This window comes from Grus americana, chromosome 18, assembly GCF_028858705.1.
Source record: "Grus americana isolate bGruAme1 chromosome 18, bGruAme1.mat, whole genome shotgun sequence".
Lineage (NCBI taxonomy): Eukaryota > Metazoa > Chordata > Aves > Gruiformes > Gruidae > Grus > Grus americana.
In genome coordinates, this window is record NC_072869.1 from 9,861,990 (window position 1) to 9,886,524 (window position 24,535).

Sequence of the window (24,535 nt, forward strand, 5' to 3'; positions counted from 1 at the left end):
CCTCCCACAGGAGCCGGCGGCGCTGCCGCAGGCCGCTCCCCTCAGCCGCCGGGCCTGGGCGCCGCCACCCCCGGGGACAGCGGCCGCCGCTGCCGGCGGGAGGTGCCAGCCGGTAACCGCAGCCCCTCACCCAGCCCCGCCGGGTACCTGCTGTGGCGGCGGCCCCCGCGGTCCGGCCCCGCCACCATCCCGCCGTTCTCGGGGCCCCGCGGAGCCGCCCGCCGCTGGGGAGCCATCGCGCCCGCCGACACAGAGCGATGCGCTCGGCCCGCCTCTTCCGCCTGCCAGGGGAAAGCAATCGGCCGCCGAGCAGAAACGCTTCAGACAAGCGGGCAGGGAACGTCCATTACAGAACCGCGAGGAGCAGCAGTAGGCCTCACCGAGGTAGAGAGGCGACAGCTAGACAGCGTCGAGACGCCGGAACCGGGGCAGAAGGATGCGGTCAAGCGCTTTATACCGGTGTATCGCCGCGGCGGCGGCAGGCCAAAGCAATCGATGCAGACCGGCGGTGCCGCGGCCAGCTTCGAGCGCGCAGTCGGGAGCAATCGAGGCCGGAGCGGCGGCATGCGGCGGGCATGGAGGCGGGCATGGAGGCGGGCGGGCCGCGGCGGCGCCTGGTGCACCTGGACCTGAAGGGCGCCCCGCCCCGCGCCTCCTACCTGGCGGAGGTAAGGCGGCGGGGACACCCCGGCCCCCCGGCCCCCCGGCCCGGTCCCACCCACCCGCTGTCCCCTCCCGGTCCCGCAGGTGCTGCCGCTGCTCCGCGCCCTGGGCGCCACCGGGCTGCTGCTGGAGTACGAGGACACCTTCCCCTACGCGGGGCCGCTGGAGCCGCTGCGGGCCCCGCACGCCTACAGGTACCGCCCGGGGAGGGCCCGGGGAGGCAGCGCTGCCGGCCCGGGCCCTGACGCCTTGCTCTCCCCCGTAGCCCCGGGGAGGTGAGGGCGGTGCTGAGCCAGGCGAGGGCCCAGGGGCTGGAGGTGGTGCCGCTGGTGCAGACCTTCGGGCACATGGAGGTGAGCACCGGGCGGGCGGCGGCGCGTCTTCGACGCCTGGGAAGGCGGCGTTGGGTGAGCAGTGGCGAGCAGCTCCGGCTCGGCCTTGGCCCTGGCCCTGGCGTGGGGGTGGCTTTCTGGGGAAATCCTCACTGTAACTCCCAGCGCTCCGGTTATCCGGCTCCCAGCAGCCGCACGCCTCAGGCACCAGGGTGACATTGCACTGACCACCCCGTTTCCGTCACCCAGTGAGGTGCTTCGTGGTCGGAGACCCCCCCCCAGCTCTGTGGAGCAGCGGCCGTGCCCCTCCTGCCTGTGCCACCCCTGGCCGGAGGCCTCCTGCCGACCCCTGCGCTCACACACAGCCGAAACCCGGGTTTTAGCAGGACAATTGTTAGCAGAGTCCTGGTGACGCAAGGGGACACTGCTGTCCCCTTCGTTTTGTGGTTGTTCCCCAAGCTCTCCTTTCTCTTGCAGTTTGTGCTGAAGCACAGAGAGTTTGCTCATCTCCGGGAGGTGAAAGCGTTTCCCAACGCCCTCAACCCACACAAGGAGGAGTCGCGGGCGCTGGTCAAAGCCATGATTGACCAGGTCATGGCACTCCATGAAGACTTAAAATGGTTTCACATCGGATGTGATGAGGTGGGACTTCTCCTGAGCCAAGAATATTTTTGTTTGTGAGGAATGATGGTAAGGGCCAAAGCTTCTGCATTTCAGTGGTGCCTAGGCCACGTTTGGGTGGGATTTTGGGGACAGAAAACACCAATTCATACCAGTGTAGAAAAGTTGTTTTGACAAGAAATGATTCCAGTAGCATAGGATGTCATTTCTATTGGTCTGGGTATAATATTGGAAGTATTGAAAGCAGTTTCTTAAAGCTAACTCAGTATTTGGTTTTAGGTCAAATCAGTATTCAAAGTGAGATATCAGTTGGAGGTATTCCTTAAGAATCGTGTGAGTTTTGATGTAAGATGTTGGCTCATCGTTCTGGCCATTATTCAAAGTAAGCTCTTTTGTGGTGGGAAGTGTTGGGTTTTTTCCTCTTGGTAGTTTGTCTCCTTGAGGACGAGAACCTTGAGTTTTCTCCTTTCTCAGGGTTTCTTAAAACCAGCCCTGTGGCACGCAGATCCCTGAAATTCGTCGTGATCACCTTTACTGTACTGAGTTTAGCATTTTGAATCCTGTTGTTTTGGAACAAATGGCAAGGTTAGATAGGGACTTGCAAGTTTTTATAAAGCAAAATACTATTTATATAGAAAAAACATGTTTTAGATAAAACCTGCTCTAAAATGACAAAGAGTTTAAACGTGTATCCAGCTTAACCAGCCCAAATCCACTCTCTGAATAGGACCAGGTATGTTGGGGCCACTCTTGGACATTGCCCCCAAGTCACTTGTGGATTCACGTACAAATGATCTCCTTCCCTAAGACAAGAACCTCATTTTATGTACTTGTGGACCTTACGGGTTATTAGATTTGAACTGAGTAAAACCGGTGAGAGCTACTTCCACAGGCAAATACAGCATGCCTTAATTATTCTTTAGGTATTTCAGTTCCCATAGGAAAATTCTTTCATGTGATGCATTTAGTCAGGGCCACAGCCTCCTGCAGACTGACAGAAACGCTTGCAGTGTCTTCAACACTGAGACGTGCTTTTAAATCTGTCCACTGAGCGTGTCATATCTTTGCAACAGGTTTTGAATATTGTATGACTTCATGACACTGTGTCAAACTCGCTCCCCCTATTCCTATAAAAGAAGTCAGGATTATTTGTTTGATGTTTCAGGTCTACTACCTCGGCGAAGGAGAGGAATCAAAGCAGTGGCTGCAGCAACAAGACAACACTCCGGAGAAGCTGTGGTTATCCCATATAAAAGCAGTAGCAACTTGTGTGGCCTCGTCTTACCCCTCTGTGACGCCCATCGTGTGGGATGACATGCTCAGAGGGATCGGTGAGGAAACATTGGCAGGTGTGTGACCAGTGACGGGGTGAGTCATATTTTGTAGCATACAAAAAAGTTTACACAACTAGTTAAAACAGATTTGTTGGCAGGTGAAAGTAATGAAAACAAGAAATCTGAGAATAGTTGAGATATGATCCATTAGAGAGTCGAGACATTTAGTCCTTGGCTATGTCACAGACTTTATGACTGCAGGCAAGTCTCAACGCATACACTTCAATTTTCCATCTGGTAATACAGAGTGACAAAGAAAACAGTCATCGTGCCGTGGTTGCCAAAAATTCTTTCTTTACACATTAAAAAAAAAGCCTATTAGCATTTGCGGTCTCAGCCTCACTTTCTGTGCCTTTCACCACCAAAAGCAACAACGTCAGTTGTTGCTCTGTGCAGCATCTCGTTCCAGTGGTGCAGACTCACACAGAGAAGCTGCAACCCGGTGAGCGTCTTTGACAGTGTAGGTGATCACACTGCATGTCATGAGGAACTCTGATACTGAATTGTGGGATAGCTCCAAGACCATGACGTCACGAGCCTTGTTTGTTGAAAAATATGAAACCAGTCCTAAATTTTGAGTAGTCCTAGCATAGACGGAGTTCCAGCATTTTCAGAGCCACCTTATGCGTCTGCTCTAAACAGATTTAGACAATACCACGAAGAGCTCCTCCAGCAGTGACTGTCCTATTCCTGGCTTTAATAGTGCAAAATCATCCCAAAAAATGCAAGTAGGCCCCACGCAGTTTCCACAAGAGCAGCACAGCGTCTAGCTAAGTGCGCTGTACTGCCCCAGGCAATCACAGACTACACAAATTAAAATGGGAAGCAGCTCAAATATTGAATTGCTGTATAATTTACTGCGGTTTCTCTAAGGGTCAGTTTCTCATGTTTAAAATTAGTCAGGGAGCTGATTATAAAGGGGGTTGATGCTAAACCTGTATCTTTATTTGTACTTCAAAGGCATCTTGACAAGCTAAGTTCTGTGCAAACACAGCTCAGACAGTCTCTAACTTAAAGGGCGAATATTTCCTTTGAATTTAGCTGAAATCTTGTGTGTACAGTTTGCAGCTCCACCAGTTCAACCCTGATGGACTCAAGGGACTAAGAGTGAGATGGGCTTGGGATGAATGGGATCTCTGATGAATTGTCACTGCTGGTCCGTATTAGTGGTTTGAAAATGTCTGAGGACTTAGTGGCCCCTGGCACGTGAACCAGCGTGTTCAACTGTAAATGAAGAATTCTAGTGACAAGCCATAGTTCTAGTCACGTGTTGCTGCACCAGTAGTATGTACTTTTTTAGTTGGCTGTTGTCCATTACTTAGAAGAGCTCTGTTCCTTGCAGAGTCTGGGGTCCCGCAGCTTGTGCAGCCGATGATCTGGGACTATGCAGCAGACCTCGACGTGGAGGGCAAAGGTCTGTACTTCTCTGCTGAGCTGCTTGTAAGCAAAGAGCTCTGTTACCTGTTAAGCAAAATAGTATAACTTAGTTGGACACCAAAAAATTCTATTTTTGTTAAATTGCTTTTTATTGCTTTAGTAGCATAATTATAGCCCTTGTTTGATTTCACGTAATAGTTGCTATTATTTATTTTCTTTTTCTATTTACACTTCTATGAAGGACTTGCATTGTCGGCTGCTTAATTCTTTTCAAGAGGGCTATGGAATCACTGATGGGAGATCGAGAGGTTTTCCACAAGTGCTGTTACATTAACTCTCCTTGCATTAAAAGCAGTGGGAGCAGATAACTCCTTATTGAACAGCTCTACAAAAGAAGCTTCAAGGCTTCGTACATCTATAGAATTCAAAGGAAAAAATCCTAAATGCTCCAGTCAGGCATCTAACATGCATACAAATATTTCTTTATTGAAAGAAGAATCAGTTGTCGGATGCTGCGCATGCTCGTTACACGCCTGTGGTCCTTAGCATTAAAGCAATTTAGCAGTTCAAGGGAATGGAACATAGTAACTGGGCACGTGAGACTAGGAGGGCAGTCACCGAAACAGGTTGCTCCAAGAACGTGTCAAATGTCCTGTCCTTGCCGATGCTCAAAACTTGATGGGACGAGGCTCAGCAGCCTGTTGTAACTGGACCTGGGTTCCTGTTCATTGGAGCATTACAGTCAGTGCTGAAAATGGAGAAAAACTTGTCCTGTGAGTGTTCTTTTGTGTCTTATTTCAGTGCAGCTCATAGAGAAGTATCGTAGATGTGGCTTCTCCAAGGTGTGGTTTGCTAGTGCTTTTAAAGGAGCTACAGGAGTGAATCAGTCTCTAACGCTTATCGGACACCATTTGAAAAACCATCTTCAATGGCTGAAAGTGGCGAGCAATAGCCCCGCCGATGTCCTCGAAGGTATCGCGCTGACTGGCTGGCAAAGGTAAGGAAAGTCTTTTTAAATGGTTCCGAGGATGCCATGGAAGCAAACTTCCACCCAACCCCCCCCAGGACGTACAAGGAGGCTGGGGATTTAGAAGGGAACTTTGCAACCCTGCAATCCTTCCTGCGCTGGCCCTCGCCCAACTGACTGTGAAGGGTGGATTTCAGAGTTCCAGTCACCCGCTGCAGCATTAGTCAGCAGGAGCAATTGTTTTGGCAGACACCAACAGTAACAGATTGGATTTGAAGGCCTGAATGTATTTTGTGCCACTTTGAACTGTTTATGGACAGCAGAGTTAATGCATGCTGTATGTCTGAATGGCTAATGTGAATTCAAATAGAATGAAGTTGCGTTAAGGGAGAAGAATTTGTTAATGTAATGAAGGAGTAAAAGTTTTTTATGCAAGTCAGGAGGTGTAAGGGAATACCAGACAGCTGAATTCCAATTCCTAACCCTAATTTGGTTTGAGACAGTAATTTGGTTTGTATCTGTTCTTATTAGTAAAACAAGAATACTTAGCATTTCAGAGATAGAATGTCCCTTCTCTGAGACAGAAACTGATGTTTCTAAAGCTCTTTGAATTTTACTGATAGAAATACTAACACTTCCCACTTGTTTTGTATGTTCTAATGGTAAAATGTCAAATTAACAAATGTGGTTTTTTATTTAGGTATGATCACTTCTCTGTTTTGTGTGAGCTTCTCCCTGTGGCAATTCCATCAGTGGCTGTCTGTCTGCAGGCACTAAAGAATGGTACGATGACAACTTTATTCTCTCTCAGCTAATGCCTAGCACAAGAGTGCAGTGACCTTGCCCTGAGGCTGGCACGGCCTTGTTCTGTTTTGAGGTGGTTTGACTATCTGATCGTGGTCTGAACAATAGGAACGGTAAATTATACACATTGCATGTTTGCGATACGGGAGCAGAGAAGCCTCTTGGCCTGAGTATTCAAATAGCCATAGTATACTCATCATTTATTACGTTTTAACCTGGAAATGGTCACAGACTTCTTCATGCTTCCCCTAAAAAAAATTTAAGAAGCTGAATTGCTTTTGAAACTGATTTGAAACACTACTGGTATATAGATGAGACTAATTTAATTTAGATTTTGCTTACATGTAAAAGTTGTTTTAACTAATCAATTTTCTAAAAATTTATCTAGGTAGTACACTGTCTGGTAAAATACTTCCTGTAGTTTCTGATTTCTTCAGAGGCAGTTTCCGATAGAAATTTTATTTTTGTCTTCCAGCATTTCTTATTTTCAAAATAAAAAACCCCACGACCTACCTGTTTTTAACTAAGGTACTAAAACTATTCAGCACCCTGAACAGAAGGCTCATAGTTAAGACACACTTCACCTAGCACAAGACAATTGTGTGAGGACAATGTACTCCTCCCACCCCCAAGTTTCTTGCCTTGTTCCATTTCCGTTTGACCTTTGAAAAAAATCTTCATCCAAGGAGAACTACTAAGCCAACACAGAGTACTCCAGAAAAACCCACTTTTGTGAACATTTTGGTTATTTAGGTTCTTTTTTACTTATTTCCACTGTCTTCTGCCAGGTGGCTATTCTGAAAAGATTAAAGAAAATGTGGAAAAGCTCCTGGGAATGTCCAACCTGGAAACTGATACTTTCATGAGGTAAATTTCCAGCTGCGGGGTTCAGATCCTTCTTGTTGGACGGTAAGTTCAGAAACTAACGGATCCTCTTTGGCCAGCACAAGTCTGGGGACCTTTCCTGGGAGCAATATCCTTACGCTTGTGACGCAAGTTAGTTTCTACCTCAAGTCATCAGTGGATGAACTTCTCGAAAGGAACAGGTAAGAAGGTTTATGTTGTCATTCTCTGGCTGTCTGCAGGAGTATGGGGGCTGTATCATCTCAACATGGGGCATAACTTCAGCAAAGCAATTTAAACATCAAGCTCTACATTTCAGGCATCACATCCCTATATATTGACACCTCAGCAGAACATAATATTTAGATGCAAATTTAAAGCAGAATTCCTAAATACTATGCGCTGCCTTATTTCAAGAATCAAGTTCTTTCCTGAATTAAATCTTACTGTTATTTAAAGTTAAAATGAAATTATTTTAATGGTATGGTTACAAAAAAAGGAGCTTGAAATGAAACTTAAATCGCAACATATGATCAGTTATTCTCAGCTGCCAGGAACAGTCTTTTACAAGCTAGCTCCAAAGATAGTAGACTTAAATTTACTTACTCCTTAAGCATTGTCTCTATTTGTGCAGGAGAAATCCAGCTAAAGCCCCATCACCTCCCTACAAACACATACGTCACTGCTGTTTCACAAACTGCTCGCTCTAACGCTCATTTTCAGATACGTCACAGGCTGGTTCAGCCCCTACCACAGAAAAAGGAAGATTATTCATCCCATAATAATGCATCACTTTCAGCCAGATGCAGTAAGGTAACACCACTTATTTTGTGTTACAGGGGAAATAAAAGTCTGTCATGCTTGGGGCATGCAAGTCCATATAGATCTGAGTCCTTGCCTCTTTCTGTAATTATTTCAGAAGCATCAGTGGAAAACAAACAATATGAAGCATTCATAATATGGTTTTAAATGAAAGAACATGTTTATCTTTGCCTTCTGTTGAACAAGTTCTTTGAATAGAAGTACAAAATTGGTCTCCAAAAACCTCTCCCTTGTCTGTGGAGTTACTCCTATCAGCTGTGCTGCATTTTACAGCAGTTGTTAGCCTCAGAGTAGGAGCCCACCCCAGGCCAGGTTCCAGGAAGGGCTTGGGATAAAACCAGACCCCTTTCCCCTCCTCCCTGTCACTCTATGTGCTTTTATATATGCTAAAGGACTAATTTATACTTCTGGGGTTTTTTTCTCCCCTGTGAATATCGAACTGCATCTACTCTTCCTGATAAAAAACCAGAATTAAATTCCCAATAAGTCTCACAGTGAGTTTCAGTTACACTTAAAATGTGTCTTGTGGGTTTTTTTTGAGCTCACATTTCTGTACTTTAAAAGTCATGGCATAAGAAAAGTGCCAAGATTAATGGTACTTAAACACAAACAGCATCAACCTTTGCCATCTGCACAAAATCAAATCCTTTGAGCCCTTGTAATAGATGCTTCTTTTCCTGTAAAGTCAATTTAAGGACTGTAGTGCCTTGAAAAGGCCCAGTCAGCTGGCCCTCCCTTGGGACAGAGCCCAGCTGCAAATGTGATTGTTTCTTCCTTCCGATTTCTGCTTAGTCTTCTCTCCAAGTGGAATGCTGTGGTGCAAGACCTCCAAGCAGCCATGGAGCAAGTTTTCCACGAGTGTACTGTAGAAGAGTGGATGGAGGAGAACGTCCACCCCAGCCTACAGAAGCTGCAGCAAGTGGTAGATGATTTAGATAAAGCAATAAAAGCACAAAATTAGGGGCATTTCAATTAGCCTGACTTATTCCATGGGAAAGCATGGCTAGTGGAAATCTGCAACTAGTCATATAGGCTGGAGTTTGTCGTCTTAAGAGTTGAAGCAAGAACTGTGATTTAAACAAAAGTGACCTGAAGGCATTAAGGAGTTTATTAGTGTAAAAGGCTTCAACTCTATTTTAATTTTCCTGTCTTAAGGCTCAACAATGCATTAAGTCACCTGCCCTGTATGTCAGATTTGCTCCCCTTGCATAGCAGAATGCAGGAGTGAGAACTCAGCTCTATTACAAGGCAGGAGAAAAAACCCCATTTCTTCCAAACTCAGTATTTGTGGTAGACCTTTGTTACACAACAATGACCTGGAAAAGTTCCACAAGTTCTACTCCAGTCAGTAGCCAGCATGTCCTCCCTTTGCAATTTCCATAAAAACACAGATTTGGGGTACTTTAAACCTGCTTGAGGTCCTTATGGTCTGTACTGTGACTCATTCCTCTTCTAGGTATGTTCAGAGGTGTGTCCTCCCATTCCACCACCACAAGTCCTTCCACAGCATACAGCAGTTGATTTGTTCACTTCTCTTTTGGACTTTTTTCAGTCTTTGAATGAGAAAAAAACATTGGTCTTAAATCCAGCTTTGATTAGCTTCAGATCAGGAAATTAACATCCTGGGCTTTGCAGAAGTCTGAGCAAGGAACTGCTGTCTAGATGCTCCCTAGGTTACAGCAGATGCACAAAGAACATGTACCATCACAGCACAGAGCAAGAAGGAGCTTGTTACCAGTAGTGAAGGTGATTTGGGGGTTTTTGAGGGAAAAAAATGCCTTAATGCATTGGGCTTCTTGACTTTTTATCAAAGCATCATCTAAGCTAAGCCTAGTTTCAGAAAAGCACCATCCCAGTCACTATAAAGCATCTGCTTAGCTATGTGAAACCTGACTGAGACTGCAGGTTCATCCAAATTTGAAGCACAGCTCAAGTCTACTGAATACAAGGGAAAAATGCTAAATTGTATTCTGCTTTCATGTTGAACTTTGAATAATGTATAGCAATATATTGTGGGCTTAACTGGAGCATTAAGATAATCACAATGGAAAATAATTCAAAAGTCTGGTACACTACCATGAATATTCAAAATACTCTTTACTTGTTTGCTTCATTTATTGCTTTCTTGAAAGCCTTATTTTGGAAGTGCAGGTATTGAAATTTTCTTGGAACAAACTATTAAAGAGTCTAGCTCTAGATACAGAAAGTACAAGTACAGCATTAAGACAAATTAACTTATTTGATGAGAGCTACAGGAATTAGGTCCACATGCAGATTTTTATCTAAAAAGAACCAATTGCTATGTATACCTCCATTACAAAAGTCACATACCTTGAACTAAAGATCTTAATTTATTTTCCTTTAATAAATCCTTTGATACTCAGAACATTTGTAGAAACTTGCCTTTATTTTGCATGTGGCATGTTGGTTTAGATTAAAGTGGGGGAAAAACGCAAATATATTCACCAGTGGAGAGTCAGTTGTATCAGCTTAGATGAAGTTGGAAGCTGGACTACTGTAAAAGTGACAGCAGGGTCAGTAAGGAGCTTCCTATACTCTGTCCCCTCCCCATTAACTCCTTCAGTAGGTCTGTGCCAACTGATTTAGACAGCCATTAATATTCTTATACATTTTAAATAAAAGCAATTAAAAAAAGACTACAATGACACAAAACAAGTTATCAAAGTTGATTTTATCAATGGATTTTTTTTTTAAAAAAAGACAGTATACAAGGCTTTGCTGAAATTCTACTTGCAATTTTAAAGTAGAAAAGCAATTTCTAAACGTTTCCAGAAGTATTTTTGCGCCTCTCAGCAATTACTACAGTGTCAGAACTAGCACTCTTTATTTACTATGTAAGCCAGCTTAGGTTTTGGTATCTGCGTAACTTCATAAATACAGCACAAGAGTCAAGATCCCAGCTAGACAGTATAAATACTTGGATTTTCTTTGAGACTTGCACAATTGATCCTATTACTGCAATATCTCATTGTGTGAAATATCAGAGTATTAGATTATAGCTTAGATTATGCAACCTTTTCCCTTTCTACAACATGCAGTCTAGCTTTTGTTCACTAGGACAGCTAAGGCCATGAAGTTACATGCAAATAATTTCAAATGTGCTACTCAAGTTTAAGCCGAAGCATCTGCCAAATGGCACTTAGGATACGGTTATATTAAAGGACACAATAGAAAGTGTTGGCTTATGGAGGAAGGGGTTAGATCTAACTTAAGATTTTTATGCAGGCTTTTAAATCATTTGTAAGTCAAACTACAGCTTGCTAGTCTCAAGTTATTAGACAGCCCAAAATGCAAAAATCTTAACAAATACATCTCTAATACTCTTCTAGGAGTATCTAATTTCCTAAGCAAAACTAGCCTTTCACATCATTCCTTTTAGTACAAGCCACTTTATATCAGGCACACGTAAGGCCCAAGAGAAGTGAGGAAAGCTATCCAAAAAAAGCCTTCAGCAAAGTGGTGAAAAGTGGCAAGAAAAGAGGATCAGAGAAAGGACTAGTGGAAAGGGAAGAACAGAACCTGTCCTGAGTTAGCACCTGCTGTTCTCAACAGCCCCTTCAAGCTGCACCACATCTCTGAGGAGCCCACAGGCACTGCCATAACCAAATCCATGCTAATGGTGATTTGCAAATTAATTTTCCATGCACAATTACTGCAAAACATGAACATCTGCGTATGTCTTCCAAGTACAAAAGACAAATAGTTTTTTGAAGACGAGAAGGTCAAAACCTGGATCAAGAGAAATACATGTCAGCCTGTGATACACATTCATGTACAGCAGCCAAGAGCCAAGTTGTGACACCCTTTACCTGCGCTGTAGGTCAGTGACACAAACTCCCAGTTGTACATCACCCAGCAGTGCCCAACGTACAGCCCACAGGCAGAACCTGCGGCACATGAAGAATTTACTCAGTCCCCCTTCACAGTGGTTCCCAATTGAAGCTGTAGGAGTTTGTACGGCAACAGAGCCGCCAAACACAAAATGGACACTGCACGAGAGGATTACACCAGCTGTTCTACAGGAAAGGCTGAGGAGTCAAAACATTCCTCCTAGGTGCAGAGTGCGTGGCAGCAGTCATCCCTCTCCAGCCGACCATCAGCAGGACACTGAGGTGGGAAGGGAACGCTAGAGAACATCTTTAAAGAGATAATCACTGGAATCAGCTCAAAACGCAACTTACTCCACAGAATTAATTTCAAGCTACATTATGCCTTACTATAGGCCATTCCCCTTTCCAGGGATTCTGAATGTTCCTTACAGTGTTTTAGTCTTTGTATAATGATACTGCATAGTCTGTAAGTATATACATTACTAACATCAAGAATGTACAGCAAGCTAGATGCACAAAAGAGCTCCGCAGAATCAGGACACATGATGCAGCATGAGATGTACCGTTTTAAAGCTGATTTTTAACTGGAAAACCAGTGTGGTTTGTATCTGACATGGAATGTTAGCTCTCATGGAAATACAAAAGAAACTCAGTATAGATTGAGTGCAGGCAGTTTTGTCCCGTTTCATCCACAGTGAAATGTGTGGGCTCAGAAATGCAGTGCACATCTGCACCAGGTACTCCCGCTGAATATCCTGCCTACAGAACAGTGGGTATCTGCATGTTGAGCCCTTTTGCTTACATTACAGCATTAAATACTCTAGTTTTTTCAGTATTTCTTACTGGAAGTCCTTAAAACACTTGACAGTCATTTCACACAGTGGGGAAAAAAAAGTTCTCCAAATTAATTTTGGAGAGAGGAGAATGAGATTGGGCATGTTACCTAGGGTATATATTAGAGTGCATTTAAATGAACATCTCTCCAAAGTGTTACATCCTGCAATAATTTTTTTTTTTTAAACAGGTTTGATGATTATTCTTAGCTTACAGCTGTGCTTCAGAATAAAGGCCAAATTTAGCTAATTGCCTGCAACCTAATTTCCCACATTCATACATAGCAGCTTCCCAATTCCAGCGATGTGAGGTAGAGATTGAAAGCCACATGATGAACCCGCCAAATCAGAGGATTTCACAAGCACATCTATTGGCAGAGGTCTGCTTTGATACCTGATGGGATTACAAGTTTCTTTTCTTATTGACTAGTAACAGACACAGTTCTGTGCTGCAGTCAAGCTGCACCAACAGCTATCTCCCTGCTAGTTTGATGACCCTTTCAAACTGACAGGAAGAGCACATTTGTCTCACAGCTCAAGTCCGAGATCTAAATGGCCGGAAGTGAAATCTTAATAGAACCTGTTCTTTGGTCAGATAAGTACGGGCTTAGTTTCAGATTAGCTGGAACACACAACAGGACATAGCTTCTGCTGAAATCTTTTCACAGCATTCTCTTCTGTAGAGGTAGAGTGCTTTGAAAGAAGAATGCAGATTCTTTTAAGTCCTGAAGAAACTGCTGCCAGAAGACATTTACTGCCAGCCAAATGTGAAAGCAGACCACACAGTTACCCTGTACCCCGTTCAGATCTCCTAGAAGTACCTGTGTTAAATATTTTCTAATTCAGGTCTTGCCACTATACAATTCTTAAATAAAGCCCAATGAACTTTAATACAAGCTGTTTTAGCGTGTTGAAGGAACTTTCAGCTCTTTACAACTTTTTTCTTGTATGGACTTCTTGATGTAGGCATGAGGAAATTTTAATTCTAGACAGAACATGTTGACTAACAGAGGTAGCTTTTACTTCAAAAAAAAAATCTTCGAAAATTCCTATTTTAACCATTTGTGAAACCATTGGTCAGAACAGAGGACACTACACACACCTGGAGTAAAATGTGGGTGCAAGTCAAACATTGGATCTACTCCAGCTACCTTAAAAAAAACTAAGTTATTATTTAGCACTTCGGTATCATTTCAAGTGAGAACATACAAAACAAATCTAGGCTGCCATGTTGTTTGACATCAGTCTTCTCCCTACCTAAAGTAACAGATGTGCTTTTCATCCTTTCTAAATACACAGTTAAAATAGTAAGTGTTGAGGTCTAGAAAAGGTTATTCTATCTTGGGATAGTCTACGCCCAGAAGTTAAGCAGAACAGGATTAAGCTAGAACATCCCAAAGATGTTGAATGATCAGCATGATCATTTTTTGTTTACTATTTATGGCTCCTTGGCAAGTCCAAGAGAATACAGTGTAACAAGTTGATCAGCCTCTTGTTTCCAACTCCAAGACAGTCGCTCAAAGGTTAATTTCCACTGGTATCTATGTAACAGCAAGTCAGTAGTAGAGAATATAAAAATGCCACTATCCTGCATCTCCTAATTGCATATATTAAGCTGCTTAAAACCAATTTAGCAATATATTCAGTCACTTAAAACACTTCAAGAAAAACCTCAAAGCATCATGTTATGACTTACAAATTCAGCTCTTACATTTCGTATACTGTACCTGCAGCAGATGTTTGCAGTAAGTGGAAGTTTACATCTGTATCTCCACTTCATTAATGGGAACGCAATAAATGATTTCAAACGAATTCATTAATAAATAACTATTCCTAGACAAGTTTGATGAGCTGACAAAGTTCAAAAGCCAGCAATGTCCACATGCACAAACTAAATCAAAGGAGCAAATAAAAGAAAATTTGCTTTGGACTCTACAACAGCAATACTGGGAATGTGGATCTTGAAGCAGTTTAGCACTAAAAAAGGTGCCCTAAGACAGACTACTCCCATTGTAAATGCACATGTAGAGAAATGCTCAGGTCAAGATTGTGAGGGATTTCTTTTTTGATGGATGATCAAGTATATTTTCCAGATGTTTGAAAGCATTTGCTTTCTTCAGCTCATGATGACTATTAATATTTATCCTGTGGTTCATCAGCATCACTAGCCTCCGTTTCACTGCTCTGCGAGAGATCTTGTTGGCTCTCTACTCTGTCCAGCTCCAGAAAACTAGTAATGAGTTTGGCAACTGCTTCCACATCACTGTGGAAAGGAAGAAACAATGTAAGAGTTAGTGGAATTGTGGTGTTGACAAGAACAGGCACTTATTCTTGAGAATAACGGTTTGAAGGGCAAGTCAACATATGGCAGAGTATGACTGACAGCACCCCACTTGTGAAGGCATATCAAGCCAAACCATTGCTTCCACATCAGAACGTATCAATCCTTTTCCCGCAGTCCCTGTTGCAAGATTCCTTCTTATCGATGCTTAAAACAAATCCTCTGTTAATTGATAAATACACTGAATGTTTGCAAAAATAGAATTAATCCCCTCTGTCACTGTACAGCCAAACTAGTGAAGGTGACTGCAACAGTCATGGAGCACTAAAGGTATCTTAAATATCTAAATATGATGAGTATCCTAATGGGAAAAATTACCTAAATGTCTGCAGCTGAAAGCATTAAAGGGTTTAAAAAACTTAAACCAAATTCCACAAGGCATATCAGTAAGTACGAAAATGGAACTAAGGAGTCTCAATGGTTGGCAATTCCTGACCCATGTGACTGGCATTTCCCACCTTACACATTCTAACTAAAAAAGTCCACACTGTACCTTCTACAGCCCAACACTGCGCTCTGAGTCAGAGGGTGTGAAAATCCAGTGACAAATCGTAGCACAACCAGGTAACCCTTCCCAAAATACCGCACAGTCTCCTCTTCCACGTTCACATCTCGGATCTCATGCAGCAGAGCCACTACTGTAAACAGATGTGGAAAGCAGAGTAGTCTATTAGCACGACAGTAATTACAGCACTGCTACTAGCTACTTGGTGACTGAGACTCCATGCTCTTGAGCACTACTGCTTTGATCCCATACAACCAGGGCAGTCCTGCAGTAGCAAACAACTGCTGAGCTATTCAGGCAAAACAAACAAGGAGAGACTACAGCACGTACTAGCTGGTATAGGCCCTAAGGCACAATATACACTGCCTCCCAGGAACTGGGGACCATTAGTTTATTACTTAAATTTCCCACTTTAAGGCTATTTTTCTGTACAGAGTAGGCAAACAGGTGTTAAGTTTAGTGACGTTGAACAAATACTCAAAGATTTAACTGTTCAGAGCAAATGCTGATCTCTGCTTCCCCACATCAACAGTACTTGAAACAGATATTACCAAATAACCCCTCAGGAAGAGATGTGCTTAGCTCCCCAACATCTATCTAAACATACCCTAAAGAAAAGTTCAGAAACACTAAACATCCTCCTCTCCACTTCTCTTATCTTCCATCTCCAGAATCAACTGTTTAAAAACCAATCCAACTTAAGGACATTCCAAGTTTTGTCAGTTTTCTAAGCATATTCAGAGTTGGTTTGATTTAGACTAGCAAGTAGAATAAAAATGTCTGACACTGAAGAGTGCCCTACTTTAGTTTGCAATGGAGCTCCTGTCTCACACGGACTCAATCACATCACATACTATACTTCAACTTCTGTTACTCTGACAGGAAAGCTCAAAAGAAATGAGACACTGCATTAAGCTGAGCCTACTGAATATGCTGGTTTAAATGCATATTATATATCTGCAAGATATAATGTGCCTGCTTCCATATATCTAAAGATTTGCCTGCTACCGAAACCACATTAGAATATAGAAATCTCAAGTCCTGGATCCAAAGTGTAAGTTTTTCACCAGTCCCAGCTGCAAAGCAGGCTAACCAAGGGAAATACAAACTTGCACGTTAACATCCCAAAGGAATGGCTAAGACCATTATGGAAAGTAATGTGTAAACCTAGTTAACTTGGGTTAAAATAACAAGATGCATTCAGCACCCTAACCTGAAAAAGCATTCGGGTTCCAAGAAGCAAATTATTACATCTGCAGCTTGGGAACAAAACAGATCTGGAAACAGATGTGACTAATTTGAGTCCAGAACTCCAGAGAAGCTTATTAAATGGCATGCATGCACTCCTGTCTGCCCACCACATTTGCTACCACAGATACTTTCTCACCTTGTTCATTGCCTCCTTTTGAGAAGGTCAGTAGTTTTTTGTAAAGACTGAATGTTTTTAGGCAGACTGTTCCCCTGTTCTTATCAAATACAGCTTCCTGTAAAATTGAAAAACAAAAATCAAGATTTTCTTAAAACCACCATCAGTAGCTATGCTTCAAAGTCAAATAAAAAGTTATATGGGAAAATAATCTTGGTAACACAGGAAAATACATAGCTATTTTAGAGACATTCCTCTATTATTAGACTGCAATAATCACAATCTTGCTCTTGGCTTTAACAGAGACTTCACCGTATCTCCTGTGTTACTTCTAGAAGTTAAAGCACATTTCATTGCCCCTCTTGCCACATTCCTTGTATAATAAAAACTCTGCCTGGAATCAAGTTTGAACACTTACTTGGAACTCCTGTAATTTTCACTTTTGGTGTATGTGTTTGGTCTACAGTGTAGGCAGACAGTGAACATAAGTGCTAGTTACACTTTTCACTACCACAGTCACTAAATTTTAGTGTTGTGCTATATGGGCCAGGCTTACACTAGATTTAAAAATCAGATGATTTTTCAATCGATGAAAAGAGGACATCTCATATGTGTGGGTTGCTTATTCTAGTAACAACTCCAGTCAGTAAGGTGACAAGCCTACACAATGGGTTATTGCTCTCAGTCCAACTCCCAAGAAATCAACATCCACAAGATTATAAACCAATTCAAACACCACTCTTTTCCCAGTAGAAAACAGCAGAGTAGCCCAGAAGGTTGGAGCTACCCTATTTAATGGTTGTTCTGTCATTAGCTGGAACAGTAAGTACAAAATCACGTTTGTAGCAGCTGAATGTGCTGTTCTTCTTCCCTCTTCTATAAGAGAGGGAGAGAAAGCCACAAAAACAGTTTGGGGCAAATCTCCCCTTAAAAAACACTTATGTGTAGCTTCATATTTTCATGCTTGTGTAGTGAAAGAATTATTGCCCTAATTCTAGTGCTAGTTTAGCAGCCCTGAGGGGTTTCCTCAAAACCAGAAGCATAACTTGTCTGTTTGGACCGAGCAAGTGCAGAGCGCTGCTGAAATCAGCATCTGCCAACCATTCCTACACTAGTACAACCTCACTTCCCGAGTTCAGCATCTTACCTCCCACTGCTCCAGATTCTGTGCTGCCACAAAGAAACACCCAGCCATATAAAAGAGCTTCCATGCCAAGCTGTCTGAACAATGCAAAAAAAAGCACAAATTTAGGGTTTTTCTTCCTTATTTGGTATTGAAACAGTTAGTTTTAAAAGCAACATGCTCCCTTTAAAGGCAACAAAAGAAAAAAGGTTTCTTCAATACAACATTGTTGCCTTTAATTATAATGCAAGCTATTTTACAGCTCTCTCCCAGGATAAAAACACAGAAACTCTTCCCATATTTTTCAAAGACTCCATCTACACTGGGCTCCAAACCATGCAGAATTATAAGTGTATGTATTATTGGCAAGGTTGTAACATCACTACATATCTTTCTCTTCCCTAAAAGCAAAAGCATCTTAAAAGGCATCGACAAAACTCTCAACTACCAAATATTTGTGCTGCAGAGGACAAGGGTGAGGGACAATGGAAATTCACTGAAGCAAACATGTTTCTTCATAAAAGGAAGCAGTCAGCCCTCTTGACAAACAAACATTTGCATTTTATGTCCTGGAAATGTTTACATACAGCAGCCTAAGCAATTTGCTTACTCAGGCTTTTACTGAAAGCAAAGTAGAACTGTGCTCAGTATTGTTTCAGAAAACTTTGTTGCAATGTTTTAAGAAAAAAAGGCTGATATAGCTGGAGTCTCAAGCACGTTTCACTGGACTTTGCTCTTAAAATAAAAAATACATTGATTATATTGGTAGTATATACAGACTATTAAGTTTTAAATTTTGATGTTAACATAATGCAGCAAAAGGACAGCCTGCAGGATAAATTCCATAGATGGAAGGATACCTGGCATTTGGTGCCGTCTGCTTGATTGCAGGGGGAGGAAAGAAAGCAGCAGTAGCTGGCTGTTCTCTAAAGGTGTTTTTATGAGTAATTTCTGACAGTGATGAGTTAACAGTTTCCAGAGAAAGAGAGTACTTCCATCAAAGGCAAGGTAATCATTTCATTATGGTGGCAAACAATCATTATATGTCTTCTCAGGAGAGCTGTGAGGACCAGCTAATCACATTTATAAAATACACTGAAAGTACAAAATGCCACAAAGTACTAAATATCTTCATTAAAATTACTCTTGCAAATGGAAAGGGAGGCTGAGTAAGAAATAGAGCATTAAAGCACAGTAAGTCATACACTGGCAACAACTGTTATTGGATTTTAATATTCACACCACAAAGTGTGATAGGTACCTATACTGCCTTCTTTCTAAGGACAGACAGAAGCTGCAGAGAGGAGTCATCAGCATGAAAAACAAATCAACATGAAATAAACAATTCTTAAAAAAGGGATAGGCCATTACCTGCACTATAATAAGCAGCAGCCAAACCTATGGAGGCTATTCCTAGAATAAGAGGAGAGAGAATTAGGACAAACAAGCAGCTCAAACCATCTAAAATGATCTGATGAAAAACATATGAATATTCACAAGTTCATCTATTTTCAAAATAGGCACAAATGTGATTGCAACATTGATCATTACATGAAAGAGTTAGTTAATTTACTCTGAACCATTCTGCACAGACACCAAAGAGCACAGGGGCTGAGGCCAGAAATAAAAAGTCATGACAGAATCAGGAACAAAACTTCAGAGGGACTCTCAAACTAACCATTACACCATACTTCCTCTCAAGCGCAGTACAACTTTGAGCATGCTAACATAAGCACTACAGCGGTTATTTTTCCCCTCTAAGTGCTCTGTGGAGCCAAAAGAAAACTTCTGCAATGAGACTGTGTCAGAAGCTGCCAGCTCCTTTCTCCCATTGAGGAGGAAGCAGTAGAAAAGTGCCTCATGCCCCAGAGCACAACTGCAGAGATCTTGTCTCAATGAGTTTGACAAGATGACATCACTGAAAGCAGTGACAACATTGTAGTGTTACTGCCATGGAATCTACTGAGCTGGAAAGCAGGATGAGCCACATTTTCCCCACCAGCTCTCTGTGTGGTCCTAAGAAGTACCACTCCATTTATTTTTTTTCTGCATATTCAGTGGTGTTTAAAAACAGATGCCTTTCAGAACATCCTGTATAACTTCCTATTTCATACCCACAGTGCCGTTAAGAGCTCACTGTCAACCACACACAAGATCTAACCCCAGCATCGCCTCACTGCAGATTTTTCCATTTCTGAAAACCTAGATGTTTTTCAATGTAAGTATGTATCCCCTTCAGAAGTTTCACATTTATACTGCTACATAGCATACAATAAACTCGGGGCTCCTTTAAAATTCTGTCCATGAGCCTCTGAGGTTCTGCAGATGACAGATTGAAAAATTATCAGTCTCACAGTGAAGGTACCACACTGAGGAGGAGACTTCAGACTCATTTAGTGGCTACGCTAAAGGAGAAGTTGAAAGCATGATGATTCTTCTTCTTGAAAGAAAAATGCCTGAAAGACAGGCATCTCTTGTTAGAGGCTCTTTCAGGAATTTATTCTGTGTTCCCTTTCCCTTAAAGCAAGTTCTGAAATAAACGGAGGAATATTATGGTCTTACCAACAAAGAGAGACCAAGATCGGATGCCAGGTGACCTCTTCAGATGAAGATAGGAACTTGTACGGTGTTCAACCAACATGTACATCTTCAGAAGAAAGTCTCAGCAGCCCAGTCTGACTCATGAAACCTCAACAGACAAAAAGATAAGTAAGAATTTAAAATCATTGCTGACTCCAACACTCTCCCTTCTTAGCATTTGTCAGGACTTATCAAGTCTTAATCTAGACTTTGAAGGACATCCAGGGTAAGAACATAGTCTTTTTCTCACAAGAGCAATATACACACTTTAAAAAAGCTGCAAAGAAAAACTGTCATGTGGACACTTGCATAACAACAGGAATCTGAACTCTTCAAGAAACTTCTCATTTTGGGGGTAAAAGTCTTTTCCTTTCTATCACAACCAGATTCCTGGAGAAAATGTGAAAAACAAGAACCTGGAACAACGTTGTTGTCCATTCATGCAGCACTTCAAACAAATAAAGCAGCAAGAGCAATATAAAGTTATTTGACAGCATCTCTCCTGCTAAGTGCCAAGGCTGCTGTGAGGGACCAGCCTGGTAGCTGAAGCAGGACAGCACAGCCTTCTGCACCACAGATGATGGGTCCCTCCATCCCCGAGGACAGACCTGCAAGGGTTACAGCCTCAGCCTAGCCAGAGTGCCAGAGTCACAAAGCCCTCTCTGGCATTCCCATTTTTCAAGACAACTCAAGGAAAAACCCAGGAGTTTCCAACCAGTATGTTTGTCTCTCCCCAGGACGACCATGCCTTCAACCTAGACAGAAAGTAACAGTACAGATTAAAAAAGACAGGTACTAATTAAAACCAGTATGAGCTGGGCAATCCCATTGCAGCATTTTCAGAATGTTTTTACTATTTACAGCATAAAATTGTTTGAATTCTGGCACGATTGTGAGCTCCAGTGCAAAAACCAATCCTACACTAATACTGTCAGCACAAGCATAAAGACTGATTTGTACGAGATACAAGAGGCATACAAGGACCCGGCTGATCTTTTAGAATTGTCACCAGAGAAAGGACAAGCAGCTTACTGCTTCTCCTGCACAAGTAAGCAGAGATGCATGCTGTTATTATGAGGACCACAATCCAGTAAAAGTAAATGGGAAATGAATACACATGCTAAGCATTGTGTCATAACATTAGCTGGTCTTAATCAAGGGTATCTTCCATTTTGCTCTTGTGCAACAACCTTGACACCACTTAAGGTAGGGGGTTTTAAGCAGACTTCCCCAAAAAGGATTTCTAAAAAAGATAGCTACTTTTCTGATTAGCATGACGAAGCTCAGTATCTGTGAAGCATTCTGCAGACCGCAGGAGCATTAAACAGCTTGCTTACTGTTGAAGAAAATAAGCACCAACTCCTTCTATTGACTTGGTATTTTAATCATTCAATCCCCAACTCTTCTGCCCACAGACTCAGTTTGTAGGAGGCTGGCATCAAGCTGTTTTTAGCTGCCCATGATAACAGGCTTCCAGAAGAATGCCGAACACTCAATGGGTTATTTAATAACCATGAAAAACACTTAAAGAGAGTAGGCCCAAGCACATCCAGGTTCTTACAGAAGAAAAGTATGCAATTTTTAGTCCTCTAGTTATCTGGCTGTTCCTAGGTACTACATGATGCTCCCGCAATTCTGTACAGACTGGCTAGTTTATATACAAAGTTCCAGGGGATTTACCACCCCCCCCCCCATTTAATAAAGTAGATTTAGCTGAGTCTTTTCAGTTAAATAAAAAGCACATATGACTTTGATTTTAATCTCTTAGCAACACATCTAAGAGAATCTGAAACTGAGACAAAACCACTTATGCATAAGACACACTCCATCTCCTCCGGATGTCAAGCATCAAATCTTAATTTTCAAATGACTCCTGTGAGTTGCTCCCAATACACTGGAAAATATTTCTGCACGTACAAAGCCTTCTCCTGCCCATAACTTAAAAAAGTCAATAAGATGTTAAATACATAAACATCTCTGCAGAAACCTGGCTGTATTTCACAAACAACACACCCTACTTAAAAGATAATTCACATATGTACCAGTCAAATCCATTAATGCAAACTTCAATATCTTCCCCCCCATATTCATTCAGCAAAGTCAAATCATGCAAATGCCAGTGTCAGCTTAATGTTGGACACTCGAAGTCAATGGCATCATCTCTGAGGCAGCTGCTTGCAGGATAGCTACCTCCAGGAATAAAAAGCACCAAAGCAGCTTCTTAAAGTTACACTTAATAAAATAAGTTATAAACATGCCTTTAAGTGAACATAGAAGTTTTACTATGACAATTTTATGATTATAGAGAGAGATATATGTATTTTGGGGTTGTTAATTCTGCTCGAATCTGTTGGGTTTGCCGTGAAACTCATGTTCAGCACCAAGATAAACACTCGTACACATCCTCCAAGCCCTGCGGCGCGGTGAGCTGCCAGGAGCCACCCCAGGCAGCACCTGGGAGGCGCAGCAGGGGCCGGTGTCAGGCCCAAACCCCGGGCGGGGCTTTCCTCACCTCCGGGTCCCGCACCTGCCTCCCCCGGGAGGCCCACGCACTACCCGGCCTCCCCCTCACTGAGCATCCAGTTCGGGAAGGGAACCGCAGCATGCTGCCGGAGCCACAGCAACCCTCGGGTTTTCACCCCCTACGCGTGGGTAACACACGACCTTTAGCGGGGACTGGCCCGCAGCGGCCCCCGCCGCACCTCAGTCGGGCTGACGGCGGAGCACGCTCCTGGCCGACGCCACCGCCCGCGTCCCGCTCCTCAGGCGCCTTCCCGAGCGGCGGCAGCCCGCGGGGCCCAGGGCGGGCAGCCCACGGCTCCCTGAGGGGCGGTGCAGCGCGGCTCTCCACGGGGGCTCCTGCTCGCCGGGCCCGCACCGCAGTCGTTCATCCCCCCCACCGCACCTTCCCTCTGTACCTCAGCCCGCCCCGACACCCCTTCAGCCGCCTGTACCTGCCCGGGCGCGCAGCAGCACACCCGCACGGACGCGCTTTGAATGGGACGCCCGGCACCTCCGCTTCCTGCAGCTCCGCCACCCCAAACCATAGAGCATAACCAGAGTAGCCACTAGGGCGCGCGGGCGCGGCGCCCGGCTTAAGAAGGATCGATGCCGCAGCGGCCATTTTGGGTGAGGGCGAAGGGGTGGGTAAATAAACCACCTCTCCGCGCTGGCAGGCGTGTGAGTGGGAAAGGAAGAACCTCGCCCAAGATGGCGGTATGCTGCCCGTAGTAAAGATGGTAGCTAGGCGTGTGGTTGCTGTTTTAAGAGTGTTGATGTTTCCTCAGGTTATATGGCTTTAATTGCGTTTAAAAAAGAGCAAGAAAAATTCATGCGTTGGTAGAAGAGGGAAGCAAAACGTTGTAGGGGGAGGTTAGGTGTGTGGAAGAGCTTTACTAGGCACAGTTGGTGGTGGTTTGCTAGGCCTGCTCTGGGTGAGGTGGATATGGCCCCTTACACAACATGGTCTGGTGGGGCTGTTGCTGCTTCAGGCTGAAAGGCCAGGAAGGGTGAATGGAGTCCCTCTGTAATGGGGAGCTTCTCTTGGCTGCCCCCCATGCCTGGCTGGCCCTGGTGCCTATAGCTACCATCTGGCCTCTTGATGGCAGCTGGTGTATACTCCACACTTGGTGGCTATGATACAGTGCACATGCTGTGTGGTAGCCATTACTTGCTAGTACCTCATGTCTGTGTTGTATGGGCAGGTGGCCGTGGTGAGGTTTGCAAGTGATTTGTCAGTGTCACAAACCTGTCTCAAGACAGCTGTCAAGAGAAGACCTGTTGCTGGGACTTTGATTCCCTGTTGCAGCAGCTAAAAGCTGTTGCTTCTCTGTACTGAGTGTGGTTTTGTGTATGTGTGTCTTTATGGGTGTTAGCCCTGCAAATAACTACACACATGCAAGCAGAGAGCTGACTTCTTTGTTTAAAGTTTCCCATTCTTTCAAATATCACTCTTGATACTTGTGAGGGGTTTTGCTGCTGTTTTTTTCCCAGTAGTAAATTATATCAGTATTACCAATTGATGTTGTTTTGTTGCAGCTCTTGTAATACTTGGTATTTTTTAAGCTTTAGCTTTCAGCATTGATAAGTTATTATTATAATAATTGAATGCAATGGATTTTTGGATAGTTGTTATAACTATGAACTGTGAAAAACTTAATGCTGGTGCTCAAA

At 43.3% G+C, this 24,535-nt stretch overlaps 3 protein-coding genes across 8 annotated transcripts in view; 1 reads left to right on the forward strand and 2 right to left on the reverse strand.

Annotated features, from left to right (window-relative positions):
* The window catches only part of OGFOD3 (2-oxoglutarate and iron dependent oxygenase domain containing 3), a 49,488-nt gene extending 49,222 nt beyond the window's left edge, over window positions 1–266 (reverse strand). Inside the window, exon 1 of the mRNA XM_054846546.1 lies at window positions 148–266. Within this exon, the coding sequence (XP_054702521.1) occupies window positions 148–236 (89 nt within the window). The 5' untranslated portion in view covers window positions 237–266. The remainder of the gene's footprint in view (window positions 1–147) is intronic.
* On the forward strand, window positions 258–10,146 carry HEXD (hexosaminidase D). 5 transcript variants are annotated; one of them, XM_054846526.1, is made up of 13 exons: window positions 258–668; window positions 748–857; window positions 929–1,016; window positions 1,473–1,637; window positions 2,782–2,965; window positions 4,293–4,364; window positions 5,129–5,324; window positions 5,995–6,077; window positions 6,887–6,965; window positions 7,043–7,144; window positions 7,665–7,754; window positions 8,556–8,685; window positions 9,220–10,146. In XM_054846526.1, exons 1-13 carry the CDS (start codon window positions 258–260, stop codon window positions 9,379–9,381), a joined length of 1,872 nt encoding a protein of 623 aa, XP_054702501.1. In that variant the 3' UTR covers window positions 9,382–10,146. The 5 variants fall into 5 exon arrangements, with proteins under 5 accessions (XP_054702501.1, XP_054702503.1, XP_054702502.1 ...); XM_054846528.1 differs by having other exon boundaries at window positions 8,556–10,146; XM_054846530.1 differs by lacking the exon at window positions 929–1,016 and having other exon boundaries at window positions 299–668.
* Window positions 10,147–10,436: 290 nt separating this feature from the next.
* Window positions 10,437–23,470, reverse strand: LOC129214616 (cytochrome b-245 chaperone 1). Of its 2 annotated transcripts, XR_008579755.1 has the most exons (9): window positions 23,317–23,470; window positions 20,345–20,471; window positions 19,154–19,195; window positions 17,807–17,880; window positions 16,681–16,777; window positions 15,282–15,426; window positions 14,175–14,710; window positions 11,594–11,921; window positions 10,437–11,513 (listed from the first exon to the last, which is right to left on the reverse strand). XR_008579755.1 is itself a non-coding variant. In XM_054846554.1 (7 exons), the coding sequence occupies exons 2-7, from the start codon at window positions 20,427–20,429 to the stop codon at window positions 14,581–14,583; spliced, it is 573 nt and encodes a 190-aa protein (XP_054702529.1). In that variant the 5' UTR covers window positions 20,430–20,471; window positions 23,317–23,470; the 3' UTR covers window positions 10,437–14,580. The 2 variants fall into 2 exon arrangements, 1 of the variants encoding a protein (XP_054702529.1); XM_054846554.1 differs by having other exon boundaries at window positions 10,437–14,710.
* Between the last annotated feature and the right edge of the window lie 1,065 nt (window positions 23,471–24,535).